The sequence below is a fragment of the Dipodomys merriami genome, unplaced genomic scaffold (genome assembly GCF_024711535.1).
Source record: "Dipodomys merriami isolate MVZ:Mamm:240054 unplaced genomic scaffold, mDipMer1.0.p SCAF_22, whole genome shotgun sequence".
Lineage (NCBI taxonomy): Eukaryota > Metazoa > Chordata > Mammalia > Rodentia > Heteromyidae > Dipodomys > Dipodomys merriami.
Window position 1 is genome coordinate 16,709,307 of NW_027203604.1, and position 18,653 is coordinate 16,727,959.

General features: G+C 53.7%; 1 protein-coding gene across 2 annotated transcripts; it reads left to right on the top strand.

Annotated features, from left to right (window-relative positions):
- The first annotated feature begins 7,595 nt into the window (after window positions 1-7,595).
- On the top strand, window positions 7,596-12,871 carry Upk3b (uroplakin 3B). Of its 2 annotated transcripts, XM_070033097.1 has the most exons (6): window positions 7,596-7,804; window positions 7,962-8,117; window positions 8,353-8,578; window positions 9,282-9,361; window positions 10,610-10,739; window positions 11,216-11,475. In XM_070033097.1, the coding sequence occupies exons 1-6, from the start codon at window positions 7,726-7,728 to the stop codon at window positions 11,373-11,375; spliced, it is 831 nt and encodes a 276-aa protein (XP_069889198.1). In that variant the 5' UTR covers window positions 7,596-7,725; the 3' UTR covers window positions 11,376-11,475. The 2 variants fall into 2 exon arrangements, with proteins under 2 accessions (XP_069889198.1, XP_069889197.1); XM_070033096.1 differs by lacking the exon at window positions 10,610-10,739 and having other exon boundaries at window positions 7,597-7,804; window positions 11,216-12,871.
- Window positions 12,872-18,653: the final 5,782 nt, after the last annotated feature.

Consider the following 18,653-nt stretch of genomic DNA (forward strand, 5'->3'; position numbering starts at 1 on the left):
TCCATGTTGAAAATCCTCAAGGACCCTACAAAACAAAACAAAAATTTAAAATAACTAATAAGTGAATTCAGCAAGATGCTTTAAGTTTCCATGATAAATATCAGCACAAGCCTCAAACTCTTAATTTGCACAGTTTTCTCTCTGCACTTCCCTGTTAGGCTAAAGAAGCTAAATGATAGTAAATAAATTCATAGCCAGAAGAAAGAGAATGGCTGGAAGGAAAGGGGGAAAGGAGAGAGAAGGAAGAAGGGAGGGAGGGAAGGAGGGAGGGAGGGAGGGAGGGAGGAAGGCAGGGAAGAATTTGGGGAAGGAGAGAGAGGTCAGCTGGATCAGCCTGCGCACCAGGAGACATTCACAGGACACAGCACTCCAGCAATTGGCAAAGAACACAGTCTGAGCCAGGACTGAACCTTTGTCACTGTCCCAGCAGCCTCTCCTGTAAAGTCATTGATCACACAAACATCACCCATATGTCCTGGACAGATTTACATTCCTAGACAGGACATTCAAATCAGGAAAGTCAAGCCAGGTGCCGGTGGCTCACGCCTGTAATCCTAGCTATTCAGGAGGCTGAGATCTGAGGATTATGGTTTGAAGCCAGCCCAGGCAGGAAAATCGTGAAACTCTCATCTCCAACTGAACCACCAAAAAGCAAGAAGTGGAGCTGTGTGTCAAGTGGTCGAGCACTAGCCTTGAACTAAAGCTCAGAGTCAGTATCTAGGCCCTGAGTTCAAGCCCCAGAGCCAGAAGCAGGAGGGGAGGGGGGCCTCTGGATCACAAGCTCATTGAACTCTGTACACAGGCTTCCTAATCATCCAAGGTGTGTCCATCTATTAACTGATACCAGCCCCTCCCGCCCAACTTGGTAGCCAGGATGAGAGCACACATTGGCAAGGACATTTTCCACTGGCTGGAGCCATGCCTAGACATCTCTAGTCACTGTGCTAAGCCTGTGGCCACCTCGGAAGAGCGGATCCTCCCAGACAGCTCACCCCACAATGGGATCACCCCTAAATAGAAACCTTTAGTCCCATCATGAAAAGTGCCTGGGCTGGCTTCACGAACTGCAGTCCTCTGGGTAGCAGCCCCCGGAGACCCTGGATTACAGGTGCGACCCACCAATGCCAGCGTCATCAGCATGGTGGTGACCTCCGTCCACTCTGCACTGATGCCCGCATGGCTGCCCGGGAGCCCGCCAAGAGATCCAGCCCGCTCTCTGTGGCCAAGACTTTTACAACCTTCAGTCCCACGCTGTGCTTGGAATTTAATTAACCGTATCGAAGATCACACACCAGGACCCGCTTATAGCAGCTGTAACATTGAGGGGGTTTATGGCCAGATATTAAAACCAAAGCTACGGGGAGACTGGCTTGGAGCCAGACAAATCAGCAGCAAGAAGAGTAAAGATGTGTTAAAAATAATAATAAAATGTAATTTTCCAGCTGTGGTGAGGAGTAAGTCATATCCAGGCTTTGCTGCGAGGTCAGTCGCACAAATGGGGCAGGGGCTAAGGGAAGGCATCGCAGGCCCCGGCCAGCAGTGGACCAAGGAAGACAGAATGACCCCCAGCACAGATAAAGCCGAAACAGAGCAACCTCCACACAGAATTTCAACTCTGTGTCCTCCTTTGCATAAACTCCAGAGACCAGAGGTGGCAAGAGGGTCGCCAAGAACCTATTTGTCTAAATTGCTTTTCCACAACAGGTATTAATTGTGCATTTACCTAAGAGTGCCACCACCCAGCCCTGCAGACACAGCCTGACCCGGTTTAATTCATGACCCCTCCAGCCTGCTTCCTGCCATTGCCCCTCCTCCCATTACCCCCTCATGAGTCCCCTCTCAGGCATGTCCACAAGCTAGGCGTGGCCTCTTTTGCTCTGGATGTCCTTCCCTTCCTCTCTCCCTCCCAAAACATTGCCATCCCTACAGGCTGCGTGGATTTGGCTTGACACAACTAAAGCCACCTTGAGTCCTGACCGCCATGGTTGCCCGTGGTACCTCTGGCTGATTTTCCTGATAACTATAGACAACACCATAGAGGGGCACACAGGCTTTCCCCCAGGCCCTGGCTCCTGGGATGTGCCTGAATCCTCACTACTACCTTAGGATAAACCAGGCATGCCAGGTGCCAGTGGTCAGTCCTGCAATCCTAGCTTCTCAGGGGAATCCTAGCTACTCAGGAGGCTGAGATCTGAGAATTATAGTTCCAAGCCAGCCTGGGCAGGAAAGTCTGTGAGACTTTTCTCCCATCACATCCATCCCAGGGGACCATGTGGAGGGAGGCAGGCACAAGAGGAAGACCATTACAAGATGTATTAGAGGAACCATATTTGCCCAGGAGAGAAAGTACATGGCAGCCCCCACTATCTAGGTAGCAGCAAGGTCTGGGGGTAGGAAGTCAGGTAGATGGGAATTTAGATGTGTCTGGGTGGAAAGAGGGAGGGGCCAGAACTCCAGGGCAGGGAGGGGCTCAGGTTTGGGTGGAGTTGAGGACCAAAGGTGGGCATAATGCTAACACAATTAACCACCAAAGAGCCAGAGTGAAGCTGTGGCTCAATTGGTAATGTTAGCCTTGAGTGAACAAGCTAAGAGACAGTCACCCAGGCCCTGAGTTCAAGCCCTCATACCAGCATTAAATATATATTTTTATATATATATTTTAAATATATGTATATTTAATGCTGGTATGAAGGCTTGGCAGCGCCCCTCCCCCCCATGTTTCTGCACCTTTGGCTGCCCACAAAATCCCAGCAAATGAACATGGGCATTCCTTACTTAAAATACCCCACATTTCTGGAAAGTGAGGATAGGAAAATGGAACATTGATCCCTAAAGCCTTCTCAGCAAGGAGAGCCAGGCCATTTCATGATCTGCCCACAAGAGAATTAACATTTGCCTGAACAGCTGAAACTCAGATCATAAAGATGTGGGATTGCTTCTGAGCCAAACAAACCAATGTGGTGCATTCTTTTTCTTTTTTTGGGGGGGGTCAGTCATGGGGCTTGACCTCTGAACCTGGGCGCTATCCCTCAGCTCTTCAGCTCAAAGCTAGGGCTCTACCACTTGACCCACAGCTCCACTTCAGGTTTTCTGGAGGTTAATTGGAGATAAGAGTCTCAGAAACTATCCTGCCTGGGCTGGCTTTGAACCATGATCTTCAGATCTCAGCCTCCTAAGTAGCTAGGATTATAGGCGTGAGCCACAGATGCTCCACTATGTGGTGCCTTTTTTTTTTTTTTTTTTTGGTTGTGGGGCCTGCAAGTTCTACCTCTTGAGCCACAGTGCCACTTCTGGCTTTTTCTGCTTATGGGGTGCTGAGGAATCGAACCCAGGGCCTCATGCATGCAAGGCAAGCACTCTACCACTGAGCCACCTTCCCAGCCCTCCTGTGGTGCATTCTCATCAGCCAGCTGCACCATGAACCAGAGTGGCTATCACTCCAGCCTCTCCTTGTTCCACTCATTCACACTGACATTTATGTTTCTGAAGTTCTGGGTTCTAATTTGGAGAAATGCAAAATAGTACAGCCCTGTCCTGGGAAGGGCTGCAGGACAGCCCCACTGCACAGAAATGGCTGACAGGATGCAAAAAATTCCCAGCGCGCATGATAGTGAGTGCCTATAAGCAAGCGTGGCACCTGTGGTTCTGTTGGCCACCCATGACACGGATCTCAATGAGACAGCACCCCCTGGAGCCGGCTTCCAACACAGCAGTCAGATGCTCCTTGCAGCATGTAGCCCCCTCTGACTGGACACACCTCTGGGGTCCAGTGTGTTGTTCACTTCACCTGCAAGTCTTCCAAGGTCAATGGACCCTTATGTGCTGCCCGGGGGCACACATGTACAGCTGCCCAGTGCCCTGGTGAAGCATGCAGAACTTTCATGGTTGCCTCGCCAGGCTCTTTGTGGGCTCTTATTCCTACTCCATAATTCCAAAGCACAGGCAAAGCTGCAGTAATCAAGATAAACCTGCCTAGAATTGGACGGACACTAGATCGATGGAATAGAATTGGTAGTCCAGAAAAAAACGATTTACATTTATGCTTAATTAGTTTTTACAATTACCCACAAGGGCACCGAGACACAGGAGCTGAGCGATCCCTCGTAAATGGTGCTGGGCTGAGTAGCCACGTGTGAAAGAACCAGCAGATCCCTTCCTCATGCCACACACAAAAGTAATTCAGGTTGCTGGGCACCAGTGGCTCACACCGTCATCCCACAGCTATTCAGGAGGCTGAGACCTGAAGATCATGGTTCAAAGCTAGCCTGGGCAGGAAGGACTGTGAGACACTTACCTCCAATTAACCACCAAAAAGCCAAAAGCAGAGGTATGGCTCAAGTGGTAGAGTGCCAGCCTTGAGTGAAAAATCTAAGGGGCAGTACCCAGGCCCTGAGTTCAAGCCCTAATGTCAGCCAAAAAAAATTTTTTTTCAAGTGGCTCATGGGCCCAAGACAATAGCTAAGACCATATAGAAACTTCTAGAAGAAAACCCAGGATCAAGTCATCATGTCCTCAGATTAGACAATGTTTTCTTAGAAGATAAAAGCCTAGAACTCTGGAAGTGGCGCTGTGGCTCAAGCGGTAGAACACTCACCTTGAGCTGAAGAGTGCAGGGACAGCGCCCAAGCCCAGAGTTCAAGCCCCACGACTGACCAAAAAAAAAAAAAGCCTAGCCAGGCACTGGTGGCTCGCGCCTGTAATCCTAGCTACTCAGGAGGCTGAGATCTGAGGATCTCGGTTCAAAGCCAGCCTGGACAGGAGAGACCGTGAGACTCCTATCTCCAATAAACCACCAGAAAACCTGAAGTGGCGCTGTAGCTCAAGTGGTAGAGCATTCGCCTTGAGCTGAAGAGCTGAGGGACAGCGCCCAGGCCCAGAGTTCAAGCCCCACGACCGACAAAAAAAAAAAAAAAAGCCTAGAACTCATAAATGTTACAGACCACAATAGACAATTTGCCCCATGAAAGTTAGAATGTGGTTGTGACTTTAAGCCTCACTATCCCACAATACTGTGAAATTTGAAAAATTATGTAATCACTTAATCACAATAAAGAATTTGAAAAAAATAAAAAAATAAAAAATAAAAAAGAAGATAAAAGCCCAAGCAATCTTTTTGAAAAATAGACAAATCTGACCTCATTAAAATTAGACATGTTGTTCTTTAAGAAAAATAGACAAATCTGACCTCATCAGAATTAAATATTTTGTTCTTTAAACACAAATGTCAAGCAAGTGAAAATACAACATACAAAGTGAGAAACAATGTTTGAAAATATGCACCTGATTGTATATAAATATATTAAAATGCTTGTAACTCAGAAGCAATAAAAGATGAAAAAAAAATGAGCTGAGCTCAATGCCTATAATGCTAGCTACTCAGAAGACAGATTTAAGGATCGAGGTTTGAAGCCAGCCTAGTCAGGAAAAGTCCTGATAGAGGGCATGGTCCATTTATAAGGGCGTGGCTTAGTGGTGGAGGGTGTGGTTCCATTGCAGGAGGCGTGGCTTAGTGGTAGAGGGTCCGTTATAGAGGGCGTGGTTTAGTGGTAGAGTTTAGCTCAGTGGTAGAAGGCTTGCCTAGCACTACTGAGGCCTAGATTCCAACCCCAGAAAGGGGGAGAGGATAGAATAATCATCTTTCCAGACAGACAAACGGCTAGCAAACACATGAAAATCTGCTCAATGTCATTAGTCAAGGAAAAGCAAATCAAAACCTTGAGATATCAACGTCGTCGTGAGAGAGAAGGTGGAGGAATGCAGCCTCCCCAGTGCGGGTGGGGCTGTGAAGGGTGGCCCCCTGAGGAGCAGGCAGTTCCTCAGAAAGGAGGTTACCATATGACTGGACAATTCCACTCCCAGTGATATACAAGAATGTGTCCCCCCCCATCTGTGGGAGGGTGGGAGGAGGGCACAGAATCTGAGGACAAAGGGTGAAAAAGTACAGCCGTGGAGCTCACTGGACATTGATGAAAGTGAACTCTGCAACTTGTGGGTGGAGACGGGAGGTAGGATGTGGGAGAAAATGAGATGACACTGTGCAAAAAGGAAATGCACTCAATTACCTATGTAAATGTAACCCCTCTGTATATCACATCTAGAATAACAATAAAGTGAATTCTATTTTTTTAATGTGTCCCCACAAAGAAGGTGTGTGCAAATGTTGATTATAGCCCAAAGCAGAAACACCTGAATATTCATCAGATGATGAAAAATGAATGTAATATTTGCATGTGAAGGAATATTAGTCCTAAGAGTAGAAGGCCCCTTTCCCTACTATGCCACGAACAGACCTGCAAACAGGCTCAGAGAAAGAAACTGGACAGCCAGGTACTGCTGGCCCATGCCTGTCATCCTGGCTACAGAGGAGGCTAAGATCAGGGGATTTCAGTCTGATGATAGCACAGGGAAGAAAACTCCACAAGACTCCCTCTCCATTTAACTAGCAAAAAGCTAGGCTAGCCTAGCGCCAGGGCTCATGCCTGGAATCCTAGCTACTCAGGATTTTGAGATCTGAGGATCATGCTTCAATGCCAGCTTGAGCAGGAAAGTCCATGAGACTCTTATCTCCAATTGATCACAGAAAAAGCTGGAAAGTGGTGCTGTGGCTCAAAATGGTAGAGTGCTAGACTTGAGCAAAAAGAACCAGGGACAATGCCCCGGCCCAGAGTTCAAGCCTCAGGAATGGCAAAAACAAAACTAAGCCAGAGGCATGGTTCAAGTAATAGAGCACCAGCAGAGTGAGTTCCAACCCTGGCACCTTTGTGTGTGTGTGTTGAGAGAGAGAGAGGAGAGAGAGTGCCAGGCTAGAAGCATGGCTCAAATGGTAGACCTGCTTAGCAAGTACATGGCCTTGAGCTCAAACCAGGTTGAGCTGTGATTTTTTTTTTTTTTTTTTTTGCCAGTCCTGGGGCTTGAACTCACTCAGGGCCTGGACACTGTCCCTGAGCTTCTTTTGCTCAAAGCTAGTGTTCTACCACTTGAGCCACAGCACCACTTCTGGCTTTTTCTGTTTATGTGGTACTGGGGAATTGACCCTCGGGCTTCATGCATGCTAGGCAAGCACATTGCCACTAAGCCACATTCCCAGCCCCTGAGCTGTGGATTTTATGGTATATCAATTATGATCTAAAAAATAGAGCCACTGGGATGAAGTCAGTGGAGCCTGGTCAGCTGTCAGCTGTCTAGGGCTGCACAGTCCTGTCTATCTGAAGCTGGGAGGATTTGGCCTTGTAGAGGAAAGGGCACGGAGAGTCAACAGGCTCACAGGCCTACCTGGGGGATACAGTGGGCAAGATGAAACCGTCCTGCCCTCTCCTCCACATGCCTCATCTCCTGGGAGGGGATGGATGGTCAGAGGGTTGGTCCTGGCACTCACAGGGCAGGAATCTCAGGCATGTGGCTATAAGCCCAGCTTTCCCTCAGGGACCTCCTCCCCCCTGGCTAGGTGGCAGGTGGGGCTCCAACCCCTGACATCAGCTGGAGGTGGGAAGGCCCAGTGGCCCATGCTAGGGCCTGGTCCACTCCAGAGCCCACCCTGCCCCCTCTCTGTGCTGGGCTGGACTGCCTGGAGGAGTGAGATGCATTTACATTTTTCTGGTCTTTCCTGCCCTTCCTGGCAGCCTGACTAACCAGATCTCCAGGCCTGAGGTGTGGGTGTGGGGTGCAGCAGGAGGTAGCTAGACCAACCCCTGAGCCTCGGGGTGCTCTGCTTGCTTGCTGGCGATCATGGGGTTCCCCAAGAGGCAACCTCGCCCTTGGCTGCTCCTCTCCGTGCTGATCTGTGTCCAGCCTGGCCTGAGCCTGGGTGAGTGAGGGTCGGGGCTAGAAGATGACCCAAGGTACTAAGGAACTTGATGGAATGACTGGAACTGGAGCAGCAGTCCCAGGGCCCCCGGGGCCCCCAAGACCCTCTTACCCACTAACACCCACCCCTACTGCCCCCTTCTCCCTCCCCCCACTAGCCACAGAGCTGATCCCCTACCGACCACAGATAACAGGCTGGGACCTGGAAGGGAAGGTCACAGCCACTACGTTCTCCCTGGCGCAGCCTCGCTGTGTCTTTGATGAGCTTGCAGACACGGCAGACACTATCTGGCTGGTAGTGGCCTTCAGCAATGGTGTGTGTTCTGGGGTCTCCGGGTAAGGGTGTGGCTGAGGGGGAGCTGGGGATTTCTAGGAAGGGAATCCCTGGAGAGGGTGGGAGGAGGGCTTGATCCCAAGGGACTCTGAAGGTGGACTTCTGAGGAAGGGGATGGTGTGGGGACTCAGGGCTGGAGGAGATGGCCACAGTGGCCCTGGTCCGCAGGACAGGACTGTCTCTTCCGTCTGTCTGTCTGTCCCTCCATCCTGCAGCCTCCAGCGGTTTCCAGAATCCGCAAACGCTGGCCGAGATCCCAGCCTCCCCACATCTGCTGAGCGATGGCTACTACATGACTATGCCCTTGTTCCTGGACCACCTGCCCTGCGAGGACCCGGAGGGTGGCAATGGCGGTGTCCCCGTGCTGCGGGTGGGCAACGATGTCAGCTGCAGCCAGCAGCCCTATTGCAATGACCCCCTGCCCAGCCCAGGCCCCTACAGGTGTGTTGACCCCACCCCCGTACCCTGGGATTGGGCCAGGTGGGGAGGGAGGCGGGGCTATCCCCGCCCCCAAGCCCTCGGATTGGGTTGTGCTGCTGAGAGGGTGTGGCTTCTAGGATTTGATTGGGTTGGCCCCGCCCCCGGGCCCTAGGATTGGTCCGTGGTGGGTGGGAAGGCCGGCGTCAGGGACCAGGTTTCATCACCCTTCCTGGCCCCGCCCAGCCCTGGATGGAAGGCTGCACAAGCGGCTCCTCCCTGCCTGCCTCAGTTTACATCTTGAGTGGGGTGGGGTAACAGAAAGCGGCCTTTCCTCGAGCAGGAGCTGGGCTCCAGGCAGCGGGATCTCAAAGCGGATAGGGGGGCTGAGGGACTCCTACCCACTTCTACAAATGAAGAAACTGAGGCACGGAGTGCCGGTTGGCCTGTTGAGGTTGTAGTGAAGCTGAGATAAGAAAACAGGGGACTTCTTGGGGCCTGTCCCACCAGCAAAGGAGGCCTGAACGTGGGATACAGAGCAGAGAACACAGGGGAGACCGCCCCGCTCCTGGCCCCCACATCCACTGGCAGGGTCATTGCCCCACAGCCTCACCGCTGGGGCCTCCAGCCCCTCTCCCGCGCCTCCTTACCCGGTCTAAAGGCAGGCAGCAGCACCCTGCCTCCAGGCCTCTGAGTCCCACCCTACTCCCATTCTCCTCCCACCCAGTGTTAAGTTTCTCCTCATGGATGCCCATGGCTCCCCCAAGGCAGAGACGCAGTGGTCGGACCCCATCGCTCTCCAGCAAGGTACACTACCCGCCTAGACTTCCCAGCTCAGCGGGCTGCCCACTCACCTGCTGCAGAGCTGTCCTGCTCAGCTGGCCCCCTACTTCCAGAACACAGACCAACCCCCAAGTAGACCTCAGGCTGGAGTGTGGGCCTGGGTCAGCTCTCTCATAGGGGTGCCCAGTCCCCAGCCCTACTAGGGACAGAAGCAGCCTGTGGCCTTCGAGGACCCAGCACCAGGCCAGCTGCTGAGTTTGGTGAGCAGGACCTGAGCACAAAGGAAGCGAAAGCCAGGGCTGGGCAGTGGATTCTAGGAGTTTCTCCAGAGGGGGAGAATGAAACAGCCAAGCATGGTGTTGTAGTCCTGGTACTCAGGATCACAACTTCAGGACCGATCTGAGCTATGTAGGAAAGACCCTGTCTCAACAAGATGGGGGGAGGGGGGTGAGCATAGTGGTACACACCAGGTGTGTACACTACAGGTGTGTAGTCCCAGCTACACAGGCAGTGGAGGAAGGCTTGCTGTCTGAGGCCAGCCTGAGTAAAAATGTAAGACCCTATTAAAATAAAAATACAATAAAATAAAACTAAAGCAAAAAGGGCTTGGAGGCATAGCTCAAGTGGCACAATGACTGCCTAACAAATGTGAGGCCCTGGGTTCAGACTATAGTAACATCTAAATACATAAATAATTTGGACAGCCAGGTGCTGGTGACTCATGGCTGTAATCCTAGCTACTCAGGAAGCTGAGATTTGAGGATTGAGGTTCAAAGCCAGGCCAGGCAGGAAGGTCCAGGAGACTCTTATCAACAATTAACCATGAGAAAAATCGGAAGCGGTGCTGTGGCTTAAGTGGTAGAGTGCTCACCTTGAGCTGAAGAGCTGAGGGAGAGCATCGAGGCCCAGAGTTCAAACTCCACAACTGATCCTCCCCCCCAAAAAAAAATATGTATATGCATACATCTTTTTAGATGATCCAAGCACATAAAAGTGTTTAGGCAAAAGGAAGTGGTGGCAGTTGCCTGGGAGGTGGCTGTGAAGGCCATGGGGGGAGTAGGGTGGGAAGATCCCAGCTCCTGAAGGCCTTGAATGACAGACTCCAGAGAGCAGAGCAGAGACCCCTGAGTCTGTCTGGATCCCTCAAGCAGCCAGGCTGTGAGGTGTGAGCATGGCTGGGGAGGGAGGGAGGGAGAGAGGGAAAGAGGGCGGAAGGGAGGGAGGTCCCAGGCAGCCCTGGATCCCATCCCTCTGAGTAGCCCTGTGGTACAGGCAAAGCCCCGGGCTCCATCGACACCTGGCCAGGCCGGCGGAGCGGCTGCATGATTGTCATCTCCTCTATCCTCTCTTCCCTCGCTGGCCTCCTGCTCCTGGCCTTCCTGGCAGCCTCCACCATGCGCTTGTGAGTGGAGGCAGCTTGGTCCCTTGCCCCACCCCGAACCCCACTCTGTTGATGGCACCCAGAAGTCCCCATGCGCACTGTGGTTCTGACTCCCACTCCCTCCACACAGGGTGGCACCTGGCAATTTCTGCTTGGCCAGTCTCCCATGGGGGGGAGGGGCAGGGGTGATCCAACGGTCCTCCCCACGGTCCTCCCCCCGGACAGGTTTGGGGGCTGCCACACTCTGGCCCTGCCCATCACTATGTTCGCAAACCCTTCTCCATGGGTCTGATATTCTCCCATGAGAATATCATGGCAGGTAGTCAGGGCGACCACCTGGAGGAGGCAGCCCACCCAGCTAGCTGCAGCGGGGAGGAGAGGGAGAGGGGAGGATGCGGGATGGGGATACTCTGTGTGTGCAGGCGCATGAGTGTGTGCTTGTGTGTGAGCCTCCATGCCACAGAGACACAGAGCCCCTGATCTCCTCTCTTGTCCAGCTCCAGCCTGTGGTGGCCAGAGGAGGTCCCTGAACAATTACGGATCGGCTCCTTCATGGGGAAGCGCTACACCACCCACCACATCCCACCCAGCGAGGCCGCCACCCTGCCCGTGGGCTGTGAACCCAGCCTGGAACCCCTCCCCAGCCTCAGCCCCTAGCCCACCCCTGCAGCTGAGGCCTGGAGGAGGGGGAGAGGGAGCAAGGGCCCGGCCTGCATTCCTCCAGCTGACCTGGTCACACCCTCCCCCTTCCTCCGTGTTCACCAGAGTCCCTTCATTTTCCTCCTTTGGAGTAAAGGGGTGGAGCAGTGACACTGAGGGTTGAACTTGGAGCTTCACACTCGCTGGGCAGGGGCACTACCACTTGAGCCATGAATCCAGCCCTTTATGCATCAGTTTGTTTTTCAGTTAATTTGTCTTTTTCGTAGCTTTTGCCTAGGCCAGTCTCAGACGATGATCCTCCTCCTGCCCCCACCTCTCAAGTGGCTGGGATTATAGAGCCGTGTCTTTTCGTCCAGCATGAAGTATTTCTTTCTTCCTTTTTTGGCGGTACTGGGGTTTGAACTCAGGACCTTGTGCTTGCTAGACAGGCCCTCTTCTATTTTGAGCTGCACCCCTTTTATTCAGCTTCAGACTATGATCCTCCTACCTCTGCCTCCCTCCTAGCAGGGATTACAGGTGTGCTCCACTATGCCCAGCCCCCAGCAGCTCTGACCTGTAGACATCTTCCTTTGCGATGTCATCTAGTAGGACAAAGCTGTCATCCCAGAACCCCCAAGCTTCCCACAGGTGTGAGGGATCAAGGTCACTCTGCAGAGCTCAAGGGGATAGAACTGGATGCAGCGCAGAGAGGACCTGTCTTGCTGCTGGACACAGGTCCCTGGCAGCCTGGCCTGTGGAGGCTGGAGCCCTGTCCTGCCCTCCTTCCCCCCCCCTGCAGACTACAGTGGCAGCAGTGCCAGTTCCCCCTGCCCTCCGCAGTGGGTACTGCTGGACAGGACCTGGGACCCAGCCCAGAACTCCACAGGCTAAACAGAGGCCTCAGATCCAGTCTGCATCCTAAGGGAGCACCCTGATCTCTAAGGGCCTGGGAAACACCCGCACATTCACAGCACCAACCATCTCCCCTCAAACATCTTATGTGGAAGCAGGACACGGCAGTACACATCTGCAATCCCAGCACCTGGGAGGCTGAAACAGGAGGATTGAGAGTTCAAGGACAGCCTGGGCTACATAGTGAAAAAAAAAGTCTCAAAAACAATAATACCTGGGCTGGGTAGTTCATGCCTGTACTCGCAGCTTCTCAAGAGGCATTGATGGAAAGGACTAGGGATCACGGTTAGCTCAGGCGAAAAACAAGATTCCTTCTCAACCAACAAGCATGGCATGATGGTACACACCTGTGGGAGGCATAAGTAGGAGGATCATGATCTGAGGCTGGCCCCAGGCAAAACCACCAAGACACCCTATCTGGGAAACAACTAAAACAAGACCAGGCCAGGGGCATGGGTTTGGAGGCAAAGAAACTGCCTAGCAATTGTGAGGCCCAGAGTTCAATTCCCATTACTGTCAAAAAAATATATCACTTCATTTTTAATTTGCATATCTTAGCTCATTAGCAAGATTAAACATCTTATTGGTGTCAAGCATTTGAATTTGTGCTTCCATGGTTTGTTTGCTTATTTGTGGTTGCTTTGTGGGGGGGGTGCTGGTGGTGCACTGGAGGGGGGCCAGGCACCAAGGCCAGCTGGAACCAGTTTCCCATAGAGAGTTGGCCTAAGCAAGGACCCAGAGATGCGAAACTGTGCATGCATGTGTATGCCTCTGTGTGCTTGCATGTGCCTGTGTATGTACACGCATGCACGTGTGCGCATGCATGCACCCAGGGCCTTGCACTTGTTAGGCAAGCACTCTACCAGCTCCCGGAATATGCTGCAGACAGAGCTGAGGACAGACAGGTGGATGCAGTCTGGGCTTGGCTATGGGGTGGAGGGTGGCAGTCCTGGCAGCTGAGGCCATGCTTGCTGCCCAGGGTGGGTCTGGGTATGGCTGGGCTGTCACCCTTCCACCCTCCCAAGCCATTTGTCCCCCACCATTCAGCCTTGGAGAGGGGCTTCTAGACTCTGGAGACCACTGGGCATGTCAGGGCAGAGTCCAGCCTAGGGCTCCAGCCACCCCCAAATCTGATGCTCATGGGGAAGGAACTTTCTGAGTCCCCTCTGTCCATCTGTCCTCTGGTTTCTGCCCATGTCCTTCCTAGATCCAGCTCAGGGGCTAGATCAGGTCTCATCACACCCCATGGGTTGCCAAGGGACCACGCAAGACCTTCCTAGCCTGACCCCTCAGGAAGATACCACATCCTCCCTCAGTTTGGGGGTCCTGGGACAGCTGTGTCTCCTGCTCACACTGGACAGGGCTGCCCCACTTCACCTCTACCTCTCTCCCCACACCTCCTACTTCTCAGAGTGTACGGCTCCAAGCTCTCCAGTGCCACCAATCAGGAAGTGCACCCAGTCCACCTTCCCTCTGGCACAGCCCTGGGGTGGCTCACCAGACTCAGCATCCCTGGCCTTGACCCTGTCTGGCTGGGGTAGCTCTCAGCCAAGGTGGATGCCCTGGTTGAGCTGCAGTTGCTCCTGTGTACCCCAGAATGGGTTGCTCAGATTCCCCACTCTTGTTCTACCAAGGATAGTGTGAGGTAGAGGACTGGGGAGGCACCAGTGAACCCTCACAGTTTTCTTTTTCTTTTTTTTTTTTTTTTTTTGTCGGTCGTGGGGCTTGAACTCTGGGCCTGGACGCTGTCCCTCAGCTCTTCAGCTCAAGGCGAGCGCTCTACCACTTGAGCTACAGCGCCACTTCCGGTTTTCTGGTGGTTTATTGGAGATGGGAGTCTCGGGGTCTTTCCTGCCCGGGCTGGCTTTGAACCGCGATCCTCAGATCTCAGCCTCCTGAGTAGCTAGGATTACAGGCGTGAGCCACCAGCGCCCGGCTCCTCACAGTTTTCTTGAGCAATGGATCCCCCAACTCAAACCATGGCCTCCAAGTGGAAGGTCCCTATCCACACAGGGTATCTGCAGGCAGAGACGAACCTCAGCCCCCATCTCCCTCCTCAAGTGATTGATTCACTCAGGCTGGATCCTGAGAGAGCTGATATTTCTTTCTCTCTCTCTCTCTCTCTCTCTCTCTCTCTCTCTCTCTCTCTCTCTCTCTCTCTCTCTCTCTCTCTCTCTCACACACACACACACACACACACACACACACACACACCCCTCCCATTGTAGGATACCGAGGCCCAAAGAGGGTAAGGAGTGCAGACTGCATCCAGAGCACCCAGCTGGATTCAAGTACCCTCTGTTGGGTTCTGGGGATGTGTTCTTTAGTACCAGCCTCCTGTCCCCGGCTCTTGTCCTCAGAGCTCAGGGGTGGCCCCACCCCCAGTGCTGGGTCTCCTGTTTAAGGTAAAATTCCCAGTGGTGAATGACGGGGGGGGGGGGGGGGGGGGGGGGGGGGGACTGTGGCTGAGTGGGAGTGGTCCCATGTGAAACACCTGGAAGGCACCCAACCAGGTGAGCCCGCCAAATGGCAGAGCCTGGGGTCAAGAGGCCTGGAAGGCGCTGTGGATGTTGGGGACTCAGAGAACTAGGACATCCTGCCAGCTCTATCTTCACTGCCCCTGCTCTACTTGTCCCTGAAGGCCAGATGGGGCTGAGGGTGTATTAGCAAGTGTTCTCTGAGCTAGTGTCCCTTCTTGATGAGAAGACAAGAGTATGGAAGTGGGCTCGTGTGCTACACACCCCCACCCCTGTCTGACCCACCACGTGGTGACACCCAGGAAGCACCCCTCCCCCCTCGGGGCAGCACCTGGAATTGCAAGTGAGTGGGGCCGCAGCCGCCTCAGCTGGGGGATGATCTGGGATGGAGGGGTAGTGCCTTCAGACCAAGCTCGCTTGTCCCCTGTCAACAGAAACTTAGAAGCTATTATTTGTGTCTAAAAGAAAACCTGCAGGTCTGCTGAAGCGTTACCAGAGACTGTCTCCAGGAACCAGGAACAGTAAACTCCCTGAGGAAGGGAATATGTGTGGTTGGAAGAGATAAGAGACTTCTTGCTTGAACACAGTGTGCATCTTCAATACCGTGTGAATGTGGTCAAGTGTGCATGGAGTGTATGTTACAGAATTAAAACGACAGAATATACAGAATGTAGATTCTGTGCTGCCCTGCACGCCACCCCTTCCCTCATCTCCTGCAGAGGTTCTCTGTGGCTGAGCCACACACACACCACCTCCATCCGCACCCCAGCCAACGCCTCTTTGCAGCTGGTGAAATGAAGCAAGCTCATGGAAGCCCAGGAGGCTGCCCCGGAGCCGTCCAGCGAGGAGAGGGCAGAGCTAAGTCTGGAACTCAAGTCTGCAGCCATGATGGGGGCAATGACAGGTGGCCGCAGTCGACGGTGCCCCCCGCCCTCCAGATTGAGGAGAGAACCACACAGATGGGCAATTTCAGAAACTGGGCTCTGGACAGACTCTAGGTGAAGGGCGCTGGGGAAACACCTGCAGTCACCCCACTCACTTCCATCCAGCAGGGAATTCTCCCCCTGAGACCCTGAGCACCCAGAGCAATTCTTAGGCGTCGTAAAGGACTGAGTGGCAGGCCCCGCCCCTTCCCCCAGAAGACCAATGAGCACCAAGACCCAGAAGGCCACACCCACTCCTGGAATCCCCATCTCTGACTGGTGGAGGGGCTGGAGAGGGGCAGGGAAGGGGCGGGTTGAATGAGCGCTTCCCTGCGCCTCGGTGGCCCGCGCGCCGCACCCGGGTCCGCCCCCCCGCCAGGCCTCCGCGCTCCGGCCCGCGGGGGCCAAGCCCAGGTCGCCGGGGAGGAGCCTGCCCGCCGAGGGTGGGTGAGGCCCGCCGGCGATGGACGTCCCAACTTTTCGAGAGGGCGCTGCCCCCTTCAAGCCTGACCCTTGCGGGGTCCTCAGGGCCGGTCCAGGAGAGCAGCAGCAGCCAGCGTGTGGCGACCAGGAAGCAGGTGTCGGCTGGGGCCGGGAACGGAGAGCTGGGGATGGGGGGAGCAAGCCGCGCGGGGTGGTTGCGGGGTGGGGTGCTCCTATAAGCAGGGGCCTTCCTCTGTCGACCCGAGCCCGTGGCACCACAAATGCACACCTGAGACGCTCAGAGGCCAGGGTCTTCAGGGGACTTTGTGATGTGTATTCAAGCAGGAAGGGCCTCACGAGAAGAGCGGGGTTCGAATGGAGGACCCATCCATTTGAGAGGGGATAAGCGAGACTGGAAATGCTGCAGGTGGTGACATCTTTTAAGGATTCTTCTGCTTGCTGGCCAGATTTAGGGAGCTTTCAGACACCCCCTGTCCCACCCTTATCAGCAGGCTCCAGGGCTGAGTTTCTTCTTCCCTGGCCCTCAGGACCCTAGCTCAGGAAGCCTTGGTTTCCCTTTCTGGGAACTCTGGGTCTGAAATCCTACTAGCTGGAGAGGTGGAAGGCTGGAGGCCAGGGGGCTCTGGCTGCCTGGAGAAGGTATGGGGAGAGGGGAGTCCCATGCAGGCCCCGGGTTCAAAGTCTGCTGGACAGGAGCCGGCCTGCACACTGCCTGAGATCCCCAGAATGCTTAGTGGCTGGGAGTCCTGACCGGTCCAGTTCAAGGCCCCAGCTCAGTAGTCACCATGGCAATGGTGAGGGAGGGGGCCAGCCCAACTCTAGGTGGGTTTCTGTGTACTAGGACATCAGCATGGAATGAGGTCTCTCTTGTGGGAAGAAAAATGAGCTCAGAGAAGGGTCTCAGCCCCAGGCCACCTCTAAGCAAGCAAACACACACACACACACACACACACACACACACACACACACACACACACACACACACACACACACACACACACACACACACACACACACACACACACACACACACACACACACACACACACACACACACACACACACACATCTCATCCTGGCCTCCTGTGCCTGGTGTCTGTCACTTCTGCCCCCATCTCCCCAGCAACTGGCCCTAGTGCTTACTTCCAGATTGGCACCAGCCCAGAGTGCTAAAGCTCTCAGGCTGTGTCTACCTAGGAATCCAGGTCCAGGTTCCTGTCCTCTGCACAGCTCGGGGGCTCTGGGAAATAGGTCTCCATCCCAAGGGAAGCATCACCCGGTCCTGCTGGTTTTGCCTGCAGTCTGCACCCTCACCCTGCCCCCTGCCTTTCCTACTTGCCTGTCCCTCCCTGCTCATTCTTTCTTCCCTGCCAGCCCCAAGGTGATTGGTGTACACTGCTTCAACCTGTCCGCTATCTTTTTTTTTTTTTTTTGGGTCCGGTCGTGGGGCCTGAACTCTGGGCCTGGGTGCTGTCCCTCAGCTCTTCAGCTCAAGGCTAGCGTTCTACCACTTGAGCCACAGCGCCACTTCCGGCTTTTTTCTTTTTGCTTACGTGGTGCTGAGGAATCAAACCCAGGGCCTCAGGCATGCAAGGCAAGCGCTCTACCACTGAGCCACCTTCCCAGCCCCCCTGTCCGCTATCTTAAACCCAGTACAGACTCATAGACTCTGAGCCCCTCATCAGAAATAGCTTTTGGATGTAGACCTGCTTGTACAAGGTCAGCCCTGTCTCACCCTCACTGTGTAATCCTGGGCAGCTATTGCCTTCTCTGGGCTTTGCCCAGGGCTCAGACCAGAACCAGCTGAAAGAGCAGGTCTAGACAGTCCTGCCAGCCTCTGCTCCAGAAAAAGCTTGAGCAGGTTGGTGGTCACAGCATGAAGCACCGTGTCTAGTTCACAGAGGCCAGCTGTGTTGGGGTCATAGGTCCATGAAGGCCAAAACTCACTCATTCATTTATGCATGCATGCATTCAGGCACCCATTTGTGCATTCCTACATGCATTCATTCATCTGATTATCATTACTAAACTTCCAGAAGAAGGCTAGTTAGGTTCAGTCCAAATGACCTCAACAATCAGGTCCCCAAAGGCCTCAAACAACTCTATGCATTCATGACCCTCTTCCCCACATGGCTGGGAAAGGCCCACAGGCAGGGCCTCGACCTCCTCTCCGTCCACCTCTACAATGGAGTGGGGTACAGTGGCCAGGTCCCTCTTTCACTTCTGGCCCAGGCAGCCCATGGGCAACATGGCCACTCCAGTTCCAGGGCTTGAATGGAACTACATTGTGCCACGGTGTGGCTTAGCTGAGAGTTCTTCCTCTAAGCTTGTGGACATTGGGTAAGAGAGTGAGCTTTTCCACTGGCCCTTCCCGTTAGCTCCACCCTCAGGTTCTATTACCCACACCCACCCACTGCTGCCCTTGAGGACCTATGGCTTTGCCTACTGCTGGTGCCGTGGCCATACCACCACTACTCAGAACCCGTCCAGTTCTCGCTTCAGCCCGGGTCTCCATCACTCTTCTGTGGTTCATGGCTGCT